The sequence below is a fragment of the Mirounga leonina genome, unplaced genomic scaffold, assembly GCF_011800145.1.
Source record: "Mirounga leonina isolate KUSES-001 unplaced genomic scaffold, KU_Mleo_1.0 Mir_197, whole genome shotgun sequence".
Classification (NCBI taxonomy): Eukaryota; Metazoa; Chordata; class Mammalia; order Carnivora; family Phocidae; genus Mirounga; species Mirounga leonina.
In genome coordinates, this window is record NW_023270494.1 from 14,514,616 (window position 1) to 14,531,837 (window position 17,222).

General features: G+C 53.8%; 2 protein-coding genes across 6 annotated transcripts; one reads left to right on the forward strand and one right to left on the reverse strand.

Annotated features, from left to right (window-relative positions):
- The first annotated feature begins 219 nt into the window (after positions 1–219).
- Positions 220–13,731, forward strand: ICAM2 (intercellular adhesion molecule 2). 5 transcript variants are annotated; one of them, XM_035026287.1, is made up of 5 exons: positions 220–238; positions 8,774–8,878; positions 10,635–10,898; positions 12,289–12,609; positions 13,396–13,731. In XM_035026287.1, exons 2-5 carry the CDS (start codon positions 8,806–8,808, stop codon positions 13,542–13,544), a joined length of 807 nt encoding a protein of 268 aa, XP_034882178.1. In that variant the 5' UTR covers positions 220–238; positions 8,774–8,805; the 3' UTR covers positions 13,545–13,731. The 5 variants fall into 5 exon arrangements, with proteins under 5 accessions (XP_034882178.1, XP_034882176.1, XP_034882174.1 ...); XM_035026285.1 differs by lacking the exon at positions 220–238 and adding an exon at positions 297–417; XM_035026283.1 differs by lacking the exon at positions 220–238 and adding an exon at positions 495–730.
- An 825-nt stretch (positions 13,732–14,556) lies between these two features.
- On the reverse strand, positions 14,557–16,909 carry PRR29 (proline rich 29). Its single transcript, XM_035026288.1, has 6 exons — positions 16,850–16,909; positions 16,493–16,568; positions 16,212–16,318; positions 15,030–15,265; positions 14,791–14,867; positions 14,557–14,645 (listed from the first exon to the last, which is right to left on the reverse strand). The coding sequence occupies exons 1-6, from the start codon at positions 16,907–16,909 to the stop codon at positions 14,617–14,619; spliced, it is 585 nt and encodes a 194-aa protein (XP_034882179.1). The 3' UTR covers positions 14,557–14,616.
- Between the last annotated feature and the right edge of the window lie 313 nt (positions 16,910–17,222).

A 17,222-nucleotide genomic window follows, 5' to 3' on the forward strand; every position in this document is an offset into this window, starting at 1 on the left:
TAGTGTCTAATGGGACAGAGTTTCAGTTTGGGGAGATGACAGTGCTTTGGAGGTGGGCGGCGGTGATGGTGGCAGGACAGTGCGAAGGTACCCGAAGGTCGTAGCAAGGTGCCCTAAAAGTGGTTAACACGGTACCTTTTCTGTTGCGTGTATTTTGCCACCGTTTAAAAAAAAATACAAACAGGACTGGTCTGAAAGTGAGGTTCGCCTGAGGGGGGAGCCTGCCACAGGAAAGCACGTGAGTCGGGCGTGAGGAGGGAGGGAGGAGTCTGAATTCACACACGCAGAGCCACACAACCGCAGAAGTGGGAGTACCTTGTCCCCTCCGCCGATCCGGCCGCTGGACCCCGGGCTGCCTGCGTCCCCACCCCCCACCCCGCCCACCCAGCCCAGTCCTCCCATCAGCAACGACGACGGGTAAGGTCACGCCTCTCCCTTCTCTCTTGGCAGCCTGGAAGGGGTTTCCCACGGACTGTCAAGGCCCGACTTCTAGTCCCTTCCCCTCTCTTGGCCTGTTTCCCTGGCCAAAGCGGGCAGAGACCCCCAGAGTTCCTTCTGGGCCGATGTTCCCCGCCGGGTGAAGCTCCCCCCTGTCACCTCTGAGTTCACGAGTTTATTGACCTTGCTTTTATGGTTGCTTCCTGTTTTTGTCCCGCTTCCTCTCCTGTTCTGTCATCAGATGACGGATTTAGAAGCGAGGGGCTGCCTTCTGGCCCGTGGGCCCACGTGGGTAAGGCCTGAGCCATCTGCGCTGTGCTCTGAGCGGATGCAGAGAGAAAGGGATGGTCCCCTTCCTCTAGGGATTGCATCTGGGGTTCCTGATGAATCTCTCTTCTAACTTTCTTACTATAGGTCACACAGGTTTTGCTAGTTTATTCCTCTTTTACTGCTACTGTAAATGGTGTGCTTTTAAAATTTTGTTATTGTATGTTACTGATAGACATAAAAGCAACTTATTTTTTGGATCTTGATCTGATAGCTAGTTGCCTTGCTAAAGTCCCTTGTTGTTTTGAATCACTTGTCTGGTCATTCTTTTGGATTTTCTACCCAGGCAATCGTATCATATGGAAATACTGAGAGTTTATCTAGGACCTCTGGAGCAATGGTAAAAATAGCAGAGATAGTGGGCATCCTCATCTGGTTCCTGCTTTTATAGGAAATGCTCCTAAGATTTACTCATTAAATATAATATATGCATAAGCTTTTTGTAAATTCTCTTTACCAGTTTAAAGAAGTTTCCTTGGGGCGCCTGGGTGGCTCAGATGGTTAAGCGTCTGCCTTCGGCTCAGGTCATGATCCCGGGGTCCTGGGATCGAGCCCGCGTCGGGCTCCTGGCTCAGCGGAGAGCCTGCTTCTCCTTCTCCCTCTGCCTCTCCCCCTGCTCATGCTCTCTCTCTCTCTATCTCTGTGACTCAAATGAATTAATAATAATAAAAAAATCTTTAAAAATAAGAAAAATTAAAAAATAAAGAAGTTTCCTTCTAGGGGCGCCTGGCGGGCTCAGTCAGTGGAGCATGAGACTCTTGATCTCGGGGTTGTGAGTTTGAGCCCCATGTTGGGTATAGAGATGACTTAAAAATAAAATCTTAAAAAAAAGGTTTCCTTCCAATCTGCTAAGATCTTTTTCATGAAACGATATTGAATGTTCTCTCTCTCTCTTTTTTTTTTTTCTGGATGATCCTATGTTTTTCTTCTTAAATCTGTTAATGTAAGTTTTTAGTTTGAGCTCCTCTAAAGGCAGAGCCTGAAACAAGGACTTGGGTTCAGGTAGGTTATTTAAGAGGTGATTCCAGAAAGCTGGGAGTGAAAGAGCAGGGGGTTCTGAGAGGGGAAGGAAGAAAAGCCAATTAAAGGTGCCTTGACTGAGGTCATGGATGCAGGCAGAGAAGGCTTGACTCTCTGCAACCTTGGAGAATCCTGCTAGGTGCCTCCCACAGTTGCCCAAGGAGAAGGAAGAGGCTGGAGCTCACATCCCGCAGCTCCTGTCCTTTACTGGTTGAGGGCTGCATCTTAGGGAACTTCTCTCCCACTTTTGGGAAACACTTAGGCTGATAAGTGGCTCCCAAAGCATTGAAGAAGACCCTGAGGCAAGAAGCAAAAAGAAACATGGTATAAAGTTGAGGTGGGACACTGCAGGGTAAGGTAAGTCTAAGCTTGCATGAAATTATCTGCATTAAGTTCTGCTGATATCAGAGAAGGGCAGAAGTGATGTGACAGAGCACCAAAGTTTTCTGTTACCAACATAATAAATGATATCTGTAGGTTCTCTTCTATTGTTTTTTTTTTTTTTTTTAAGATTTTATTTATTTATCTGAGACAGAGAGAATGAGAGAGACAGAGAGCACATGAGAGGGGGGAGGGTCAGAGGGAGCAGGGAGCCCGATGCTGGACTCGATCCCGGGACTCCAGGATCATGACCTGAGCCGAAGGCAGTCGCTTAACCAACTGAGCCACCCAGGCGCCCGGTTCTCTTCTATTGTTAAACAACTTTTGCATACCCAAGATAAGGTCAATTTGGATGTGATATATATATATTTACACACTGCTAGATTTGGTTGGCTAGCATTTTTTGTATAATTGTTGCATCTATATTCATGAGTGAGTTTGGCCTCTAATCTTTCTTTCTCATCCTGTACTGGTCTCATTTTGATGTTAAGGCTAAGGTTACCCTGGCCTCATAGAAAGAGTTAGTGTTCCTGCTTTTTCCATTCTCAGGGAGAGTTTTCATAAAATTAGAACCATCTCTACTTAAACTTGCATAACACTATCTGGACCAGGTATTATCTTTGTAGGAAGATTTTAAATTATGGATTCAGTTTCTTTAATAGTTATAGAACGATTTCGGGCTTTTTATTTCTTCTCAAGTCAAGTTTGGTAAGTTATATTTTTCTAAGATTTGGCCTGCTTTGTTTCTTTTTTTTTTTTTTTTTGCATAAGTCATTTATAGCCTTTTAAAATTTTTAATTGTGGTAAAAAACACATATCATAAAATTTACCATCTTAACCATTTTCAGTGTAGAATTGGTTGTGTTAAGTGTATTCACGTTGTTTGGCAGCTAATCCCCAGAGCGTTTTCATCTTGCAAAACTGAAACTATGCCGATGAAGCAGTTCACTTCCCCTCCCCCAATCACTGGCAACCATGTCGACCTTCTGTTTCTATAAATTTGTACTGTCTTCATTGTAATCCTGTAGCTATGTTCCCATTTTCATTCCTAATACTGGTGACTTGTACCTTCTTTTGTTTATAAGTAGATTTCACCAGAGATTTGCGTATACTATTAGTTTCTCCAAAGAACTTTTGGTTTTATTAATCCTGTCTACCACATCTTTGTTTTCTATTTTGTTGGGTTTTGCTCTTTATTATTCCATTTTGTGTTTACTTTGTTGTTCTCTTTACTTTGATTTCTGCTCTGATCTTTACTCCCTTTTGAGTCACTTTCGGGTTTTCTTTGCTGTTCTTTTTCTAACTTCTTAACTACATACTAAGATTGAGTACTTACTTCTGACTTTTTTTTTAATACAAGCATTCAAGCCTATCCATTTCCTTTGAAGTGCCACTTTTGATGTATTCCAGACATTTTAATATAAGTATCACTCAATGCGAAGATTTTTAAAACATGTCATTACAATTTCTTCTCTGACCCATGTGTCAGAGGACATTTTCACATTACCGAGTATATGGGGCTGTAAAGCCTATCTTTTTTTTTTTTTTTTTAAGATTTTATTTATTTATTTATTTATTTATTTATTTATTTAAGAGAGACAGAGATAGCGAGAGAGAGCACTGGTGGGGAGGAGAGGGAGAAGCAGCCTCCCCACCAAGTGAGGAGCTCGATGAAGGACTCGATCCTAGGACCCTGGGATCATGACCTGAGCCCAAGGCAGATGCTTAACCTACTGTGCCACCCAGGCTCCCTAAAGCCTATCTTTTTGAAGAGTTTGTGTTCTCTAATTTAGAGGTGCAGATCGAGCTTTTAAATTATGTGTTTCATCTCATCCATTCATTTACACTCTTGTTTGGTGGCTTCATTATTCCTAATTGAGAGACATGTATTATAATTCCTTGCTATAATGATGGTTTTATCTCTTTGTGGTTCTTTCAAGGCAGATGCTTACAAATTTAGAAGAATTATAACTTTCTGGTGATCTGTCCCTTTAGTCCAGGCATTCATGCTATCCCTCATAATATTTTTGTCTTAGAAGTTCTCTTTCTCTGATATGAACAGAACTTTCCCAGCTTTCTTTTGGTTAGTGTTTGCCAGGTATATTCTTTCCCATCTTTTGACTTTCAACCATTCCATACTCTTATGCTTTAGGTTTGTCTCATAAATACCAGAGAACTGGGTTTTGTGGGTTTAAGATTTTATTTATTTGTTTGAGAGAGAGAGAGAGCACAAGCAGGGGGAGGGGGAGAGGGAGAGGGAGAAGCAGACTCCCTGCTGAGCAGGGAGCCCAATGCAGGACTCGATCCCAGGACTCTGGGATCATGACCTGAGCCGAAGGCAGACAGATGCTCAACAGACTGAGCCACCCAGGCACCCTGGGTTTTGTGTTTTCATGTTTTAAAAATCCAATCTGAGATGAGAATTTAGGAATGACTGAGTCCACAACTCCCACTATACTCTACTGAGTAAGAGTTGAGTTTAAAAACCTGCATTTTCAACAAGTTGACAAGAACCCTAATCCAGAAGTTTCTCTTTTGAGGTTGTGTGTTTGAGCTACTTATAGAAATAGGCTTTATTTTTTTAGAGTAGTTTCATCTTCATAACAAAACATAAAATGGCCCCCACGCATGCACAGCCTCCCCTGTTGTCAACACCCCCCACCAGAGTGGTCCACCTGTTATGTTCAGTGATGCTACCCAGGCACATCCTTAGCACCCAAAGTCCACAGTTACATTAGTGTTCACTCTCGGTGTTGTACATTCTATGCCCTAAAAATCCTCTGTTCTCTGCCTATTCACCCTTCCCTCTGCCCCAACCCCTGGCAACCACTGATCTTGCCTAAGTTCTCATTTCACTCTATCACTTAATAGCTCCATGACCTGGGTACATGATTAATTCACCTAAGCCCCGCTTCCTCAAATGCATAATTAGAATGCAGAATGGTTCCTTATTTTTGTGGTTCCTTATTTTTGTATGAAAATTAAATAAAACAATGTATTAAAACCTCCCTTCAGTCCCTAACAGAGAATACACATCAACAAAATGTTAGTTTCCCATTCCTTCCCCCCACCCCCTTCTCTTAATAATCGGAAATCAAGTTTTGCTGAGAAAAGGCAAAGGGATGTTCCCTTGTGACAGGGTGTATCACCAGAAATCTAAGCAGGGGAGGACACAAGAGGTTACTGCCTCCCAAACCCTCTCTCTCCAACTTGGAAAGTCCCTCCCTTTCTGCTTCCTCTCAGGAGGGTTCCCATCCATACATTATCTGTCTTCTCCATCCAACACCTCTGACCTACATCTGACAAACACACAGGTGTGTGTTTTAGTTTTGAACTTTTTAAGACTTCTCAAATTAAATATTATAAATATTACATACTTATCTTCCATATTTGTTTGCTGTTTTGTTTTCTCATGCTTCCTTCTTGCATAGAAAACTCTCCTGCAATCATTTTTTCTTCTGGACGCACATCTTTAAAAATTCCTTTAGTGGAGGTCTCTTGGGGGTAAACTCTCTCAGTCTCTGTTTATCTGTCTTTCTCTCACTTTGGTTCTTGAAAGACGGTTTTGTTGGGAACATGAGAGAAGTCACTGGATTAAGACCCAGTCATGACAAAACCCTTCCCCAGCCCTGTGAAGACATGAGTTCACTCCCCAAACCGACACACCAATCTCCATTCCCCTCAAATCCTCTTGTATCTTCCAGAGCAGAGCATCTTAACTCTTCCAGCTTTATTGTCCCCTTCACTGGAGAACTCAGAGACCTAAAGAACAAGGCAGGGAGTATTTGGTGGTAGAACAGCGCTCTAAGAAGGAGCACCTGAATTTCTTCTCTCATCTACATGATGGTCGGGTTCCTCTCATCCCTGGGCAGCTTCTTGGTGACAGGAAGCGTTGGTCTTCCCTCTTTGTTTGGAAGCATCCATCCGGCCTTCTAGGGTCTGATCATCAGGCCCCCGAATCCACATCATTCTCTCTCCCGGAAGGCCTTGCAGCCTCATGCCAAGTCAGCACCCCCGCCCCCCACACCGCCTTCCCATTCTGCCCCAAAAGTTCTGTGGGGCAGAACGGGGCTGCAAGTAACTCCCGGTTCACAAGGACCCTGACTCCCATGGGCAGGTTTGAAGGGCCAGAACCTTCCAGCCTGGAAAGCACAGAGTCATCACCAGCCCCTCCACCCAGACGCCACCCCGTAGCCAGCACGCAACCTGGGACAATTCCGGGTCCCCTTCCCTCCACCACTGAGTCCAGTTCCTCTCTATCAGCTTCTGCACTTGCCGGGGGCGTAAGTGCGGATAGCTGCTGGTTCATGGGTGCCCGCTGTTAGGATCAGGAAGAGAAGGGCTTGTTCCTACCAGTTCTGGTTCAGAGAGTCCCAGGAAAACCGCTGTCCAGGCTTCACTCTGAGGGCCCATCTTTGGGGGGTGAGGGGCCCTGATTGGCTTTGTTAGGTGTTCAGCCAAGCTCCGTGGCCTGGGGATCAGCAGAGACATCAGCAGGAGAAAGGTACACTGGACAGGCCCAAAAAGAAAGACCCCATGCAATCTTATCTGGGTGGTACACCAAAACAAACTACTTCTTCTCTTCATTTACTCAACCATTCCTCCATCCCTCCATCCCTCCTCTTACTGAACAGTTACTCAGCATCAACAGTTCGCCGGGTAGTACCTACCATACCCGTGGCAGAACAGTAAGCAGTTCTAGAATCAGCTTCTGCCCTGCTGGACAGGCCAGTGGGGAGGGAGGGGAAGTTGATGTGTAAGCTATCAGATCCACAGCCACATTCCCATGCCTGGAGATCAGAGAGGAAGTGGTGGGTGGGAACAGGGGCTGAGGGCTTACAGCAGGACCTTGGCCCCCAGAAGCTTCACTTGAACACTGGTGGGGATGGAGTCAGGCTGGCCCAGCTGTGTGTGCAGCTGGGATTCACAGGCACAGACCCATCCAGAAGATGTTTGGAGAGCTCCCTGGGCATGAGGCACACACACACACACACACACACACACACCACAACCACTACCCCCGCCTAGCCCCTTATGGCAAGGAAGGCCCCAGCAATTTCCTTTGGCCTTCTGCTGTCTTGCATTTCTCTCGCAAGGGTCTCCTGGGCGTGTAGCTTCTAAGAATCCTTCTCTTGCCCCTGCTCTGTGGGCTTCCTCTCACTCATAAAGACTTCACTCTCTCCTAGGGATGTGACCTTGGCAAGTCAATCACCCTGTGCCTCGGTTTCCACATTGGTAAGATGGGGACAGTGAAAGTACCTACCTCACAGGGGTAGAGCGCTTCTGACAGTGCTGAGCTGTAGTCAGTTCACTATTGCATCATTTTTGTTATGATTTTTGCTGTTATCGCTCTCAGCATCATTATTATTCTGACCCAGTAGAGACCACAGGGTCTCCAGCACAGCAGTGCCCGCTGTCGGAGCCCCAGGGCCGCACCCTCAGCCTCTCCGTGGGCTGGACGAGTGTTCCCTGCAGCGCCACATGGACCAGATCCTGGGCTGGGGTTACAGCTCGTGCTTTCCTCCATCTTCTGTCTACATCACTCCAAAGCAGTGCCATCCAGGGACGTCCCTGGCTCCAGGCTGACCAGCAGCCCTTGCCCACCGCACACGGTGGTGACAGCTTTTGGCTTCAGTAGCCAAAGAGAAGGGGACAACTTCATTCCACCCTCATAACCCAGAACCGAGTTAGGCCTGAGCCCTGAAAATGCCGGGGCACCCCTTGTTAAAGCAAGGAGACCCACTCCTCTCCTGCCTCTCCCAGGCCCTGCTGCCCCCAGGGACTCCTGCTTCTGAGGATTCCCTCAGTAGGTGACAAAGCCTTTCTAGAAACTCACTGCAACGCCTCAGGCCCTGAGCCCCCCTCCCCAGACCAGGGCTCCCTGCCCAGAATGGTTGGGAGGAGACACCATAAGCCAGGCCCTAGAAATGGAGGCTGGGGGTTTGGGCTACAGCCAGACTAAGCCCCATTACTCTGTGCCTGGGCTGCTGGGCACTCTTGTGGGAGCTCTTCCCTCAAGTTGTCCCTATCAGCTGAGTCCGGGCAGGGTGAGGTTGCAAGCCGGGTGCGTGTTGAGCTTTCAAAAGCCGTGCCAAGGTGGGGGGTGTCCATCTGAGCACTTCCACTGCCTGCCCGGGTCTGCTTAGAGAAGGCCAGCTCCCGGCCTGCTTTGCGAAAGAGACAGCCTGTCCTGGACAGACTTGACTTCGGATATTCTCTTCCCAGGAGGGAACTCGATAATGTGTCCTGTGGGATTGGGGGTTCTCAGGTCTGGGGCTTGTAGGCATCATGGTCCTTTGCGCACACACAGTGCCCTGAACCCCATGTGGAGGCACATCACTCACATGTGTACCCGCCGCTTGCACTGACCCCCAGAACAGTGACATGGCAGGAGGCCAGGTCATACCCCGGCTTATCGGCTACCTCCCAGCTTCCTCTGCCTGCGTTCCTGCAGGCCTGGAGCTCTGAGAGCTGGCCTTCCACGTGGCTTCCAGAAGACCTCTCAGATAATGAGAGGAAATGTGGTCATCAGCTCATAGAAGACTGGGGTTCCGGGCTACAGCTCTAGGCCACCACTCCCTGACCTGGGTCCACCATCTCCCTCCAGGAGGCCCTCAGCTGTTCCCAGTGAGCCTGTGGATGCCACTCGAGATGTCCCCTTTTGGCTGCTGGGGCCTGCCTGCCGCCCTTCTTGCCCTGTTCTGCTGCCCAGGTGAGCTGGTACCTGGGGATCTTGACTTGGCATGTGCCAGGCCAGAGGGGGGGCTGCCTGTCCCCCTGGCTTCAGGCGTGGGAGGCGGGGCTGGTCCTGAAGTCACTGAGGCTTTGAACACAGGGGCAGCCCACCCTGGGCGCTGGATGCTCTACCAGCCTGGCTCCCCCATGATCCTGGATGGGGGGGTGGGGAAGCTGGTCTTTTGGAAAGCAGGTTGAACAGGCTCCACGGCTGCATGGCCTGTGGAAGTGGCAGGTTGTGGAAGCTGAATGGTGGGCTGCGTGGGGGCCTGAGGCAGGAGGGGATGCTGGGGTTCGAGGGAAGGTGAGGGAATACCCCAGCTGTTCTTCAGATGCGGTCCAGGGACAGCAGGGGGCAGCAGAGGACATGGCCTTTTCACGACCCCAGGGAGTCCGGGGACTGTGAAGGGAAATGCTACCATGTGCTCAGCACTCTGTTTTGGACAACCTGGCAGGTGCTTTTCAAGGGCTAGCTCACCACAACCCTGCAGGAAAGGGATTACTAGTCCGTTTGACAGGTGAAGAAACAGGTTCAGAGAGAGAAATCACCTTGCCCGGGGTCACACAGCTGGTACATGGCAAACTCAGGATTCAAATCCAGCTCTGTCTACCTGCAAAGCTCCTTTCTTGCCACTTCATTATATGCCACTCACTGAGCGCTGAGTGGGGACTTGCTGGTGTGGGGGAAGCACAGGATAGGCCCCGCTGGTTGAGATCAAGGACCTTCTGAGTGGGAGCTGAGCTCTGAGGACTCAATCTTGAGGCATCAAATACTTCTGGATGTCTGTCACACACAGGGCATTGTGCTAAGCACTGAGGGAAACCTATAAAATCTCAGCCCTGCCTTCTAGAAGCTCTAAAACATCTAAGGGAGAGTTGGCATGGATATCAATCATTTGCAAGGTGGTCCCATTATCTTCCTGAACTCCTCTCCCCCTGCCTTCCTCCTCACTGAGCTCTAGCTGTCCTGATCTTGCCATTCCTCAAGCACACCATGCATGCCCTGACCCAGGGTCTGAAGGCTGGGAACACTCCCCGCTCGCCAGATATCTCCAGGGCTCACACCCACCTCTTTTCGTGTCTGTGCTCAAATGTCAATGCCTTGGTGAGGCCCGTGCTGACCACCCTATTAAAATGGCAACTCCACCTCATTCCTGTTTCCTGTCCCAGGCACTGATCACCGTCGGACAGGGCTGGATATTTCACTTGTTGATTATTGTCTCTCCCCTTCATGACAAAGGGAGCTCTGCAAGGGCAGGGTTTGGTCTGCTTTGGTCACTGCTGTGTTGTCAGAGCCTAGAACAGGGCCCAGCACACAATAGGTATTTACAAAGTATTTGCAGAAGAAAGGAAAGGAGGGAGGAAAAGGTTGAACCTAGGGCCACAGGGACCCAGAGCACCCAATCCACCTCCGTCTCTGAGAGGCCTTCATGGAGGAGGGGACATTTGAGCTGGGCTTTGAAGGTCACATAGGATCCCTCTACATGGAGATGGAAGACGTGCACGGAGGAGACTCATCTGAAGGTGGTGGGCTGGAGGAAGAGCTGTGGGGTCGCCTCCGCGGTCTGGACACAGGGCGATACATAAGGCCTGACCAAGGGGACAGTAGCAGACGGGCCATCTCTGGCCTATCTTCTTGGGTACCTGCCCCGCGATCAGACTGCCGGCGGTGGGCGGGCCCACTGGGCAAGGGCAGCAGACATGTTTGCTGCCCAGTCTTTCTGGTCTTCCAGGGTCTGGTGAGGGGTTCGAGGTGCACATGTATCCGGAGCAGCTTGTGGTGGAGCCTGGAGGGTCAAAGTTGATCAACTGTAGTACCAGCTGCGCCCAGCCGCAGACCGGTGGCCTGGAGACCGCCCTAACCAAGACCCTGCTGGAGTCGGGAGCTCAGTGGAAGCAGTACTTGGTCTCCAACATCTCCCAGGACACAGTCATCCACTGCTACTTCACCTGCTTCGGGAATCAGAAGTTAAAGAGTCTCAACATCAGCGTGTTCTGTGAGTGCCACCCTGCGGGGCCCTCTTCCCCAGGGCCGAGCCCGTGTCTCCTGACTGTTTGCAGAGCAACTCTGGTACTGCTCCTGGGCATTCGCTTTGGCCCCCACCTCCCTGGGCTCCTGGGGGGGCAGGGAGCAGGACCCCAGCCATGGGCTCAGAGTCTGCTCACACCTTTCACTGGACTCCATGAGCCTGCTGGCCACGCCGCCTCCGAGGCTTGCTCAGAGGACAGTCCAAGCAAGGTTTGCACAAACTGACAAGTCATTTCCCCGGCAGTGCTCACAGCCTCCTACCTGCTCAGGAGCAGCCCATCACCGGACACCCCCCACCCCACCACAAATAGCAGGGCGCCAACAGAAGGGCCACCGTGCTCTCCGGTCGCCCCTTCACCTCACGGAGAGAAGGTTAAGGCATGACCTGGTGCTTTTATATTCCTTTTTTTTTTTTTAAGATTTATTTATTTGAGAGGGCTGGGGAGGGAAGGAGGGGAGAGGGAGAGAGAACACGAGCAGACTCGGGGCTGAGCGCGGAGCCGGACACAGGGCTTGATCTCACAGGCCTGAGATCACGACCTGAGCAGAAACTGAGAGTTGGGTGCTTAACCGACTGAGCCACCCATGTGCCCCTGCTTTTATATTCCTGAGGGCCCCTGGCAAATGTGTGACCATCACCCATACACACCTGTGCACGGGCCATGGAGACCTCCCCATAGGGCAGGATTCTCTCAACGTCTCGGCACCAAGGGTATGGCTTGGGTCCTCCCCATGACCAGCATCAGTGGATCAAGTGAATAGAAAGATGTTCTAAATCCAACATATTACCTTGGGGTGATGGGGGCAAGGTATTCTAGCTCGAAAGGGAATCCATGATACCTCTGAGGACCCCGTTTAATAGATAAGGGATGGCATGTCTAACTAAGCAAGGCAGGTCTGACTCCAGCCCCCGCCCCTTAAGTGGGGACCCCACAACTCTTGGCCCAGTTCCAGTGAGCACCCCCTTCTTAGTCTCAATATAATTATCCAGCTGTTTAATATGGAAATTTGTGTTTGATTTCTGGAGAAGGAGACAGATCCATTTTTTTTTTTGTTTCTGGTTGGCTGTACAATTTCTAGACCTCCTCTTTGTAGACCCCTGGCCACCTCCATTCTTGTCAAGTCCAGAAAACGTCATGTTGATAAAACTCCCGGCCAATCCATCCTTCACCCTGAACTACTTCCTCTGTCCTCTCCCTATGCTCTAGAGCAGGCCAGGCCCCAGCCCGCTTCCTCCCCACGTCCAGCCGAGGCCCTGAGAACACTGCGGCGCCAGGGGATGGGCCAGGCCGGAGGGTGGGGGTGCTGCTGGGACTGCACCCCCATCCTGACCAGCCCTCCCCTCTCCTTCCCTGCAGACCCTCCAAAGCAAGTGCTGCTGAAGCTGCAGCCCGCGTGGGTGGCTGTGGGGAGATCCTTCACCGTCGAGTGCCACGTGCCGGCTGTGAAACCCCTCGAGAGCCTCACTCTCACCCTGCTCCGTGGCCAGGAGGCCCTGTGCAACAAGACCTTTGCGAGGGGAGACAGTGGCACCCGAGGGGCCACGGCCACACACAACAGCACGGCTCACAGGGAAGACGGCCACCACAACTTCTCGTGCCACGCCCGCCTAGATCTGCGGTCTCTCGGCGGCGGCATCGTTCACCGTGTCTCCGAGCCCCAGATGCTCAAGGTCTATGGTGAGGGGCGCCCCCCAGATGGGAGGGGTGGGAGAGGGCATTCACTTTCAGTTCCTTAGGGGAAGAAAGAGCCCTCAGCACGCCCTCCGCCAGCCCAGGGGGCAGGCACCCAGGGACCCCACGCTGAATCCCGGGGCTTCCCTCTTGCTCTTCGGGACCTTGACCAAGTCACCCCCCCTCTCTGGCCATGGCCCCTCTCTACGTTCAGAGGCTGGGCCCAGAGGTCCCCTAGAGCTCTGCTGTTCTGTGACTTTTTTTTTTTTAAAGATTTTATTTATTTATTTGAGACAGAGAGAATGAGAGAGACAGAGAGCACATGAGAGGGGGGAGGGCCAGAGGGAGAAGCAGACTCCCTGCCGAGCAGGGAGCCTGATGCGGGACTCGATCCAGGGACTCCAGGATCATGACCTGAGCCGAAGGCAGTCGCCCAACCAACTGAGCCACCCAGGCGCCCTGTTCTGTGACTCTTGATGGCCAAGGTGTTCCCTGTCTTCAGAGAGTTTGGTAGAAGCTCACTCCGCTCTGCCCAGGGCGGGGCTGGGCTGGGACCATGCCGCGGTCCAGGCCACGGTGGCCAGCATACATACGCTGCTGCCAAGGGCCGGTGGCCTGGACCCTGGCCTACCTTTCCCTGAGATCCTACACCATTCGCCCTTCATCTCTGCAGCTCACGTGGCTGCAAGATGGATGAGGCGTGGGCGGGTGACAGGCGGACCCCTCCCCCGTGGGCCCTGGCCTCGAGCACCGGAGGACTTCTGAGACCACTGCCCCCTCTTCCCTCCCCAGAGCCCAGGCCAGACAACCAGATGGTCGTCATCATCTCTGTCGTGTCGGTGCTGCTGTTCTTGTTTGTGACATCCATCCTCCTGTGCTTTGTCTTGGGCCAACACTGGCGCCAGAGGCGGATGGGCGCTTACGGGGTACAGGATGCTTAAGCAGGGCCGAAGTCGGGCCGACTGGGCACAGCCTACATGAGTGGCACGGCCACCAGCGCCGCAGCCCCTGGAACTCAGCACGACTCCTCGGGATCGTGGTCCAGCCCTGACTACAGGACTGTAACAAGCAGCTGAGGACATCGGGGTCATTTCCTTTTCTAGTCTGCATATAAACATCTGGACTTAACCCTGTGCCTCCATGTCTTCTCCTGGGATAGAACTCCACGGCCAGGAAAGGCACCCACCAGGCCTGGACTTCTCCCCAGAGGTCTCCTAAGCCTCCCTCCCCCCTCGCCTTCACAGGGGCCTTCCAGAGCCCCAGCCAGCCCAGGCCCTGGGGCATCCCCATGCTGACCAGCCCAGGCCCTGGGGCGCCCCCATGCTGACCAGCCCAGGCACCAGACACCCTTCGTCGTGGAGCCCTGAGTGACTAATTTCTCCCGAGGGACAGGGACGTGGGGGAGACACGCCCTGGCCCAGGAGGGCAGAGAGACGTTCTGTTCCTACTTGGCGCTCGGGGACCTGAGGCCACTCCCAAGCAGGACATGGCTCTGACTTCTTTCTGCCAAAAGAGCCAGCTTCCTGGGGCAAGGGTGGGGTCCAAGGGAACTGGCTCAGCTCCAGGACCCTCTGAGCCAGGCCTCTCTCCCATCACTCTAGGCCTTCAGAGCCTTGGACAACAAAAGCAGTCCTCCCCTTACCTCCTGCTCTGTCATTAGGCCACCAAGGCCCCACAGCCCTGGCCCTCCTACATAGGGGTGAGTGGAGGAGGTCGAGCGAGGGAGGGCTCTGGTTCCCAGACCCCCAGACCCCCCCACCAATGGCTTCCCAGCCCTGGATGATGCTTGGAGGGGTCTGTGCTCCAGGGCAGAGATGAGGCCAGTCCAAGGTCTCCATGTGGTGAAGAAGGTTTTGATTCACCCAGGAGAGGGCCTGGCTGTGGTTGAGGGAGTGGGGGAGGGCTGCCAGGCATGGCTGCAGAGTCGTAGACACTAGAGGGGCACCTAGGGGCTCCAGGGCTCTTTCCAGCTCTGCGGTGAAGCTGGCAGGGTCCCAGGGCCGATGTCTGTCCTCACAGGAGGCTCTCGGCATCATAGTAGTCTGGGGAGAGACAGTACCTGTATCTTGGCTCCGGACAGGCCAGTTGCCTGTAGCAGTGATGACAGGTGCTCCCCCACCCCCAACATGGCCCTCCTGGCCTCCTGACACATCCCTGGGCCCCACTGCCCCCCTACCCTGCCCCTACCTGAAGCCGGGGGTACATCCGCACCCACAGTGCCTGTGGCACTGGGGGGTGGGGGTGGGGGCACGGTTATGGTTCTTCTGATAGAGAGAAAAGAAAGACCCCCGCATCAGAAGTGGTCTCTGGGGTCTCACCCAGAAGTATCTCCACCCCACCCCCCGCCCCCCAGCTCCTGGTGAGCTCTGCCAGCCCAGCCCCAGAGCAGGACTCTGGCAATGCCCAGATCCCCCAGCCTCACTTACCCCCTCCTTTTCCCAGAGGCAGGAGGGCAGTGCTGAATCCTGGATGTGTCCTGCAAGTGAGGCTGATGTGGGGGCAGGGAAAGGAAAGGGACTGGCCAGGGTAGCGAGGGGCCCAGCACGGGCATTGGGCAGGGCAGGTAGTGGTGATGAAACACCAAAGGCCCTTCCTCCTGGGCTTGCATCTCCTCCTCCTCCTCCTCCTCCTCCTCCTCCTCCTGTGGACCCTCCAGGTAGACCTGGGGATTGTGGGAAAGGGGGAGGAGGGATGATGATATGGGACCCAACGTCCCTACCCCCACTTCTCTGTTCCTCTAATTTCTCCAGAGGAACATCATAAATTGGCTTCCCTTTATCGAGCAGCTAGGTACTTTGGAGACGTCTATTCCTTATTTTGCAAGAGGAAAAACGGAGGCTCAAAGAGGTTGGGCAACTTGTCTAAGGTCACCCAGGTAATAAGTGGCTGAGCAGGGACTGGAAGAATCCAGGTAGGACTCCAGAGCGGGGTTAGGAGTCCGGTGACCTGCGTCTGGCCTCGCCCCCAGCCCCTGGACCCACCTGTGCCCCCATCAGGGAGGTGGGGTGCTCATCCCAAGGGCCCCCCTGAGGGCCAGGGTGTGAGGAGTGGTGGCAGCCCCTGCCAGCCTGGATGGTGGACACAACCTGGCCGCCTCCGAGCGGCAAAATCCTACCTGGCTTCCGAGGGCTGGTTCTAAGGTCACCTGCTCCTCCAAGGAGACTTTCCTCATTCCCCAGTGAGTGGCGCTCATGCCTTGCCCCCCTCCCCGTGCCAGTTGGGACGAAGTCGCCTTGTATTCATAGGCATTGATCTATTTTTTCACTCATTCAACAAATTTCATTTGAGCCCCTAATAAGTATCGGGCACCCTGCAGACTCCAGGTACCGTGGCGCCTGTCCTCCTGGGCCTGCAGTCTAGTAGGGGGTGCACTGCAGGGAGAACTCCTTGAAAACAAGACCTGAGTGCTCTGGGGACTCCCACCCATGGAGGCTGCTGACTTGGGAGCCTGGCACATAATAGATGCCAAAGGGACCCAGCCGGGCGGCTGCACTGTTGCCTGGTTCGTTTTCTCCAGGATGCACCCCAGATGGATCCCCGCCCTTGGACCTGCAGGCCGGCGGCCCTGGTGGCACACCTCCCCCCCCCCCCCCCCCCAGCTGACGCACCTGCGGGTGGCAAGAGGCTGGCCCCGGGGGGAGCGCGGCTGCCACCAGGCGACTCAGCAGCAGCTGGTGCGTCTGCGCGTTCTGCAGCAACATCAGTTCCAGCAGGTCTAGGGCGGGGGAGTTCAGCAGGCCCACGCCAGGCCTCCCACTGCCCGCCGCTCCACCCCCACCGGCCCCCCCCAAGGCCAGCCCAGGACCGCGCGGAAGGGAGGTGCAGCGAGGACGCCCAGACAATGTGCGAAGCAGAGTGGGGTACAAGGCGGGTGAGCCCCGAGTCTCACCTTCCTTCACTCGGCCGGGCTGCGGGGGCGGCGGTGGGACGGCCCATGTGACAGGCTGCAGGACGGTCACCCAGGGCTGGGGGGAGCGGGAGACTCAGGCGAGGCGGACAAGGGATCCGGACCGACCTCTCCCCAACACCCCCCACCCCACCCCGTGCACCCAGCGAGTGACCTCCCTCACCCCGCTGGGGCCTCGTTCTCCTCCCCGCCCGCCCCGGTTCCCCGAGTCTCCTCCTCTGCGGCTGGGGTCGCTCTCTGCTCCCACCCCACTTCCTCCAGGGGTCGGCCCCTCCACGGACGGCTCCCCAATCGGCCAAGCCCCCAGGCCTCGCCGGTAAAAGCCGGCTCAGCCCTCACCGTCCGGGCTGCACTCAGCGGTGGGGGCTGACCCCAGCTCCCTCCAGGGCCCGAGGCCATGAGGGCTCCAGCGGGTCACGGTTACCTAGGCGACGTGGGCGACGCCAAAGTCTCCTCCCACGCATGCGCAGGTCCCTCCCCGCCTCCGGTGCTCGGGGCTTGCTCAGCTGCGAGGACTCCCCCCCCCCCCCCAGGAGGCGGGTCCCTCTGCCAGATGTCCACCTCCAGCTCCCAGGCCGGGGCATCGGGTCTTGCTCCTCGCTGTACCTTCCACCCTTGCGCACCTCCGGGACCAAGCCGGGGGGCGGGGGTGGGGGGCGGGAGGGGGGGAGCGGCTCATGTTTGTTGAGTGAATGAGTGAGGGGCTGGGGAC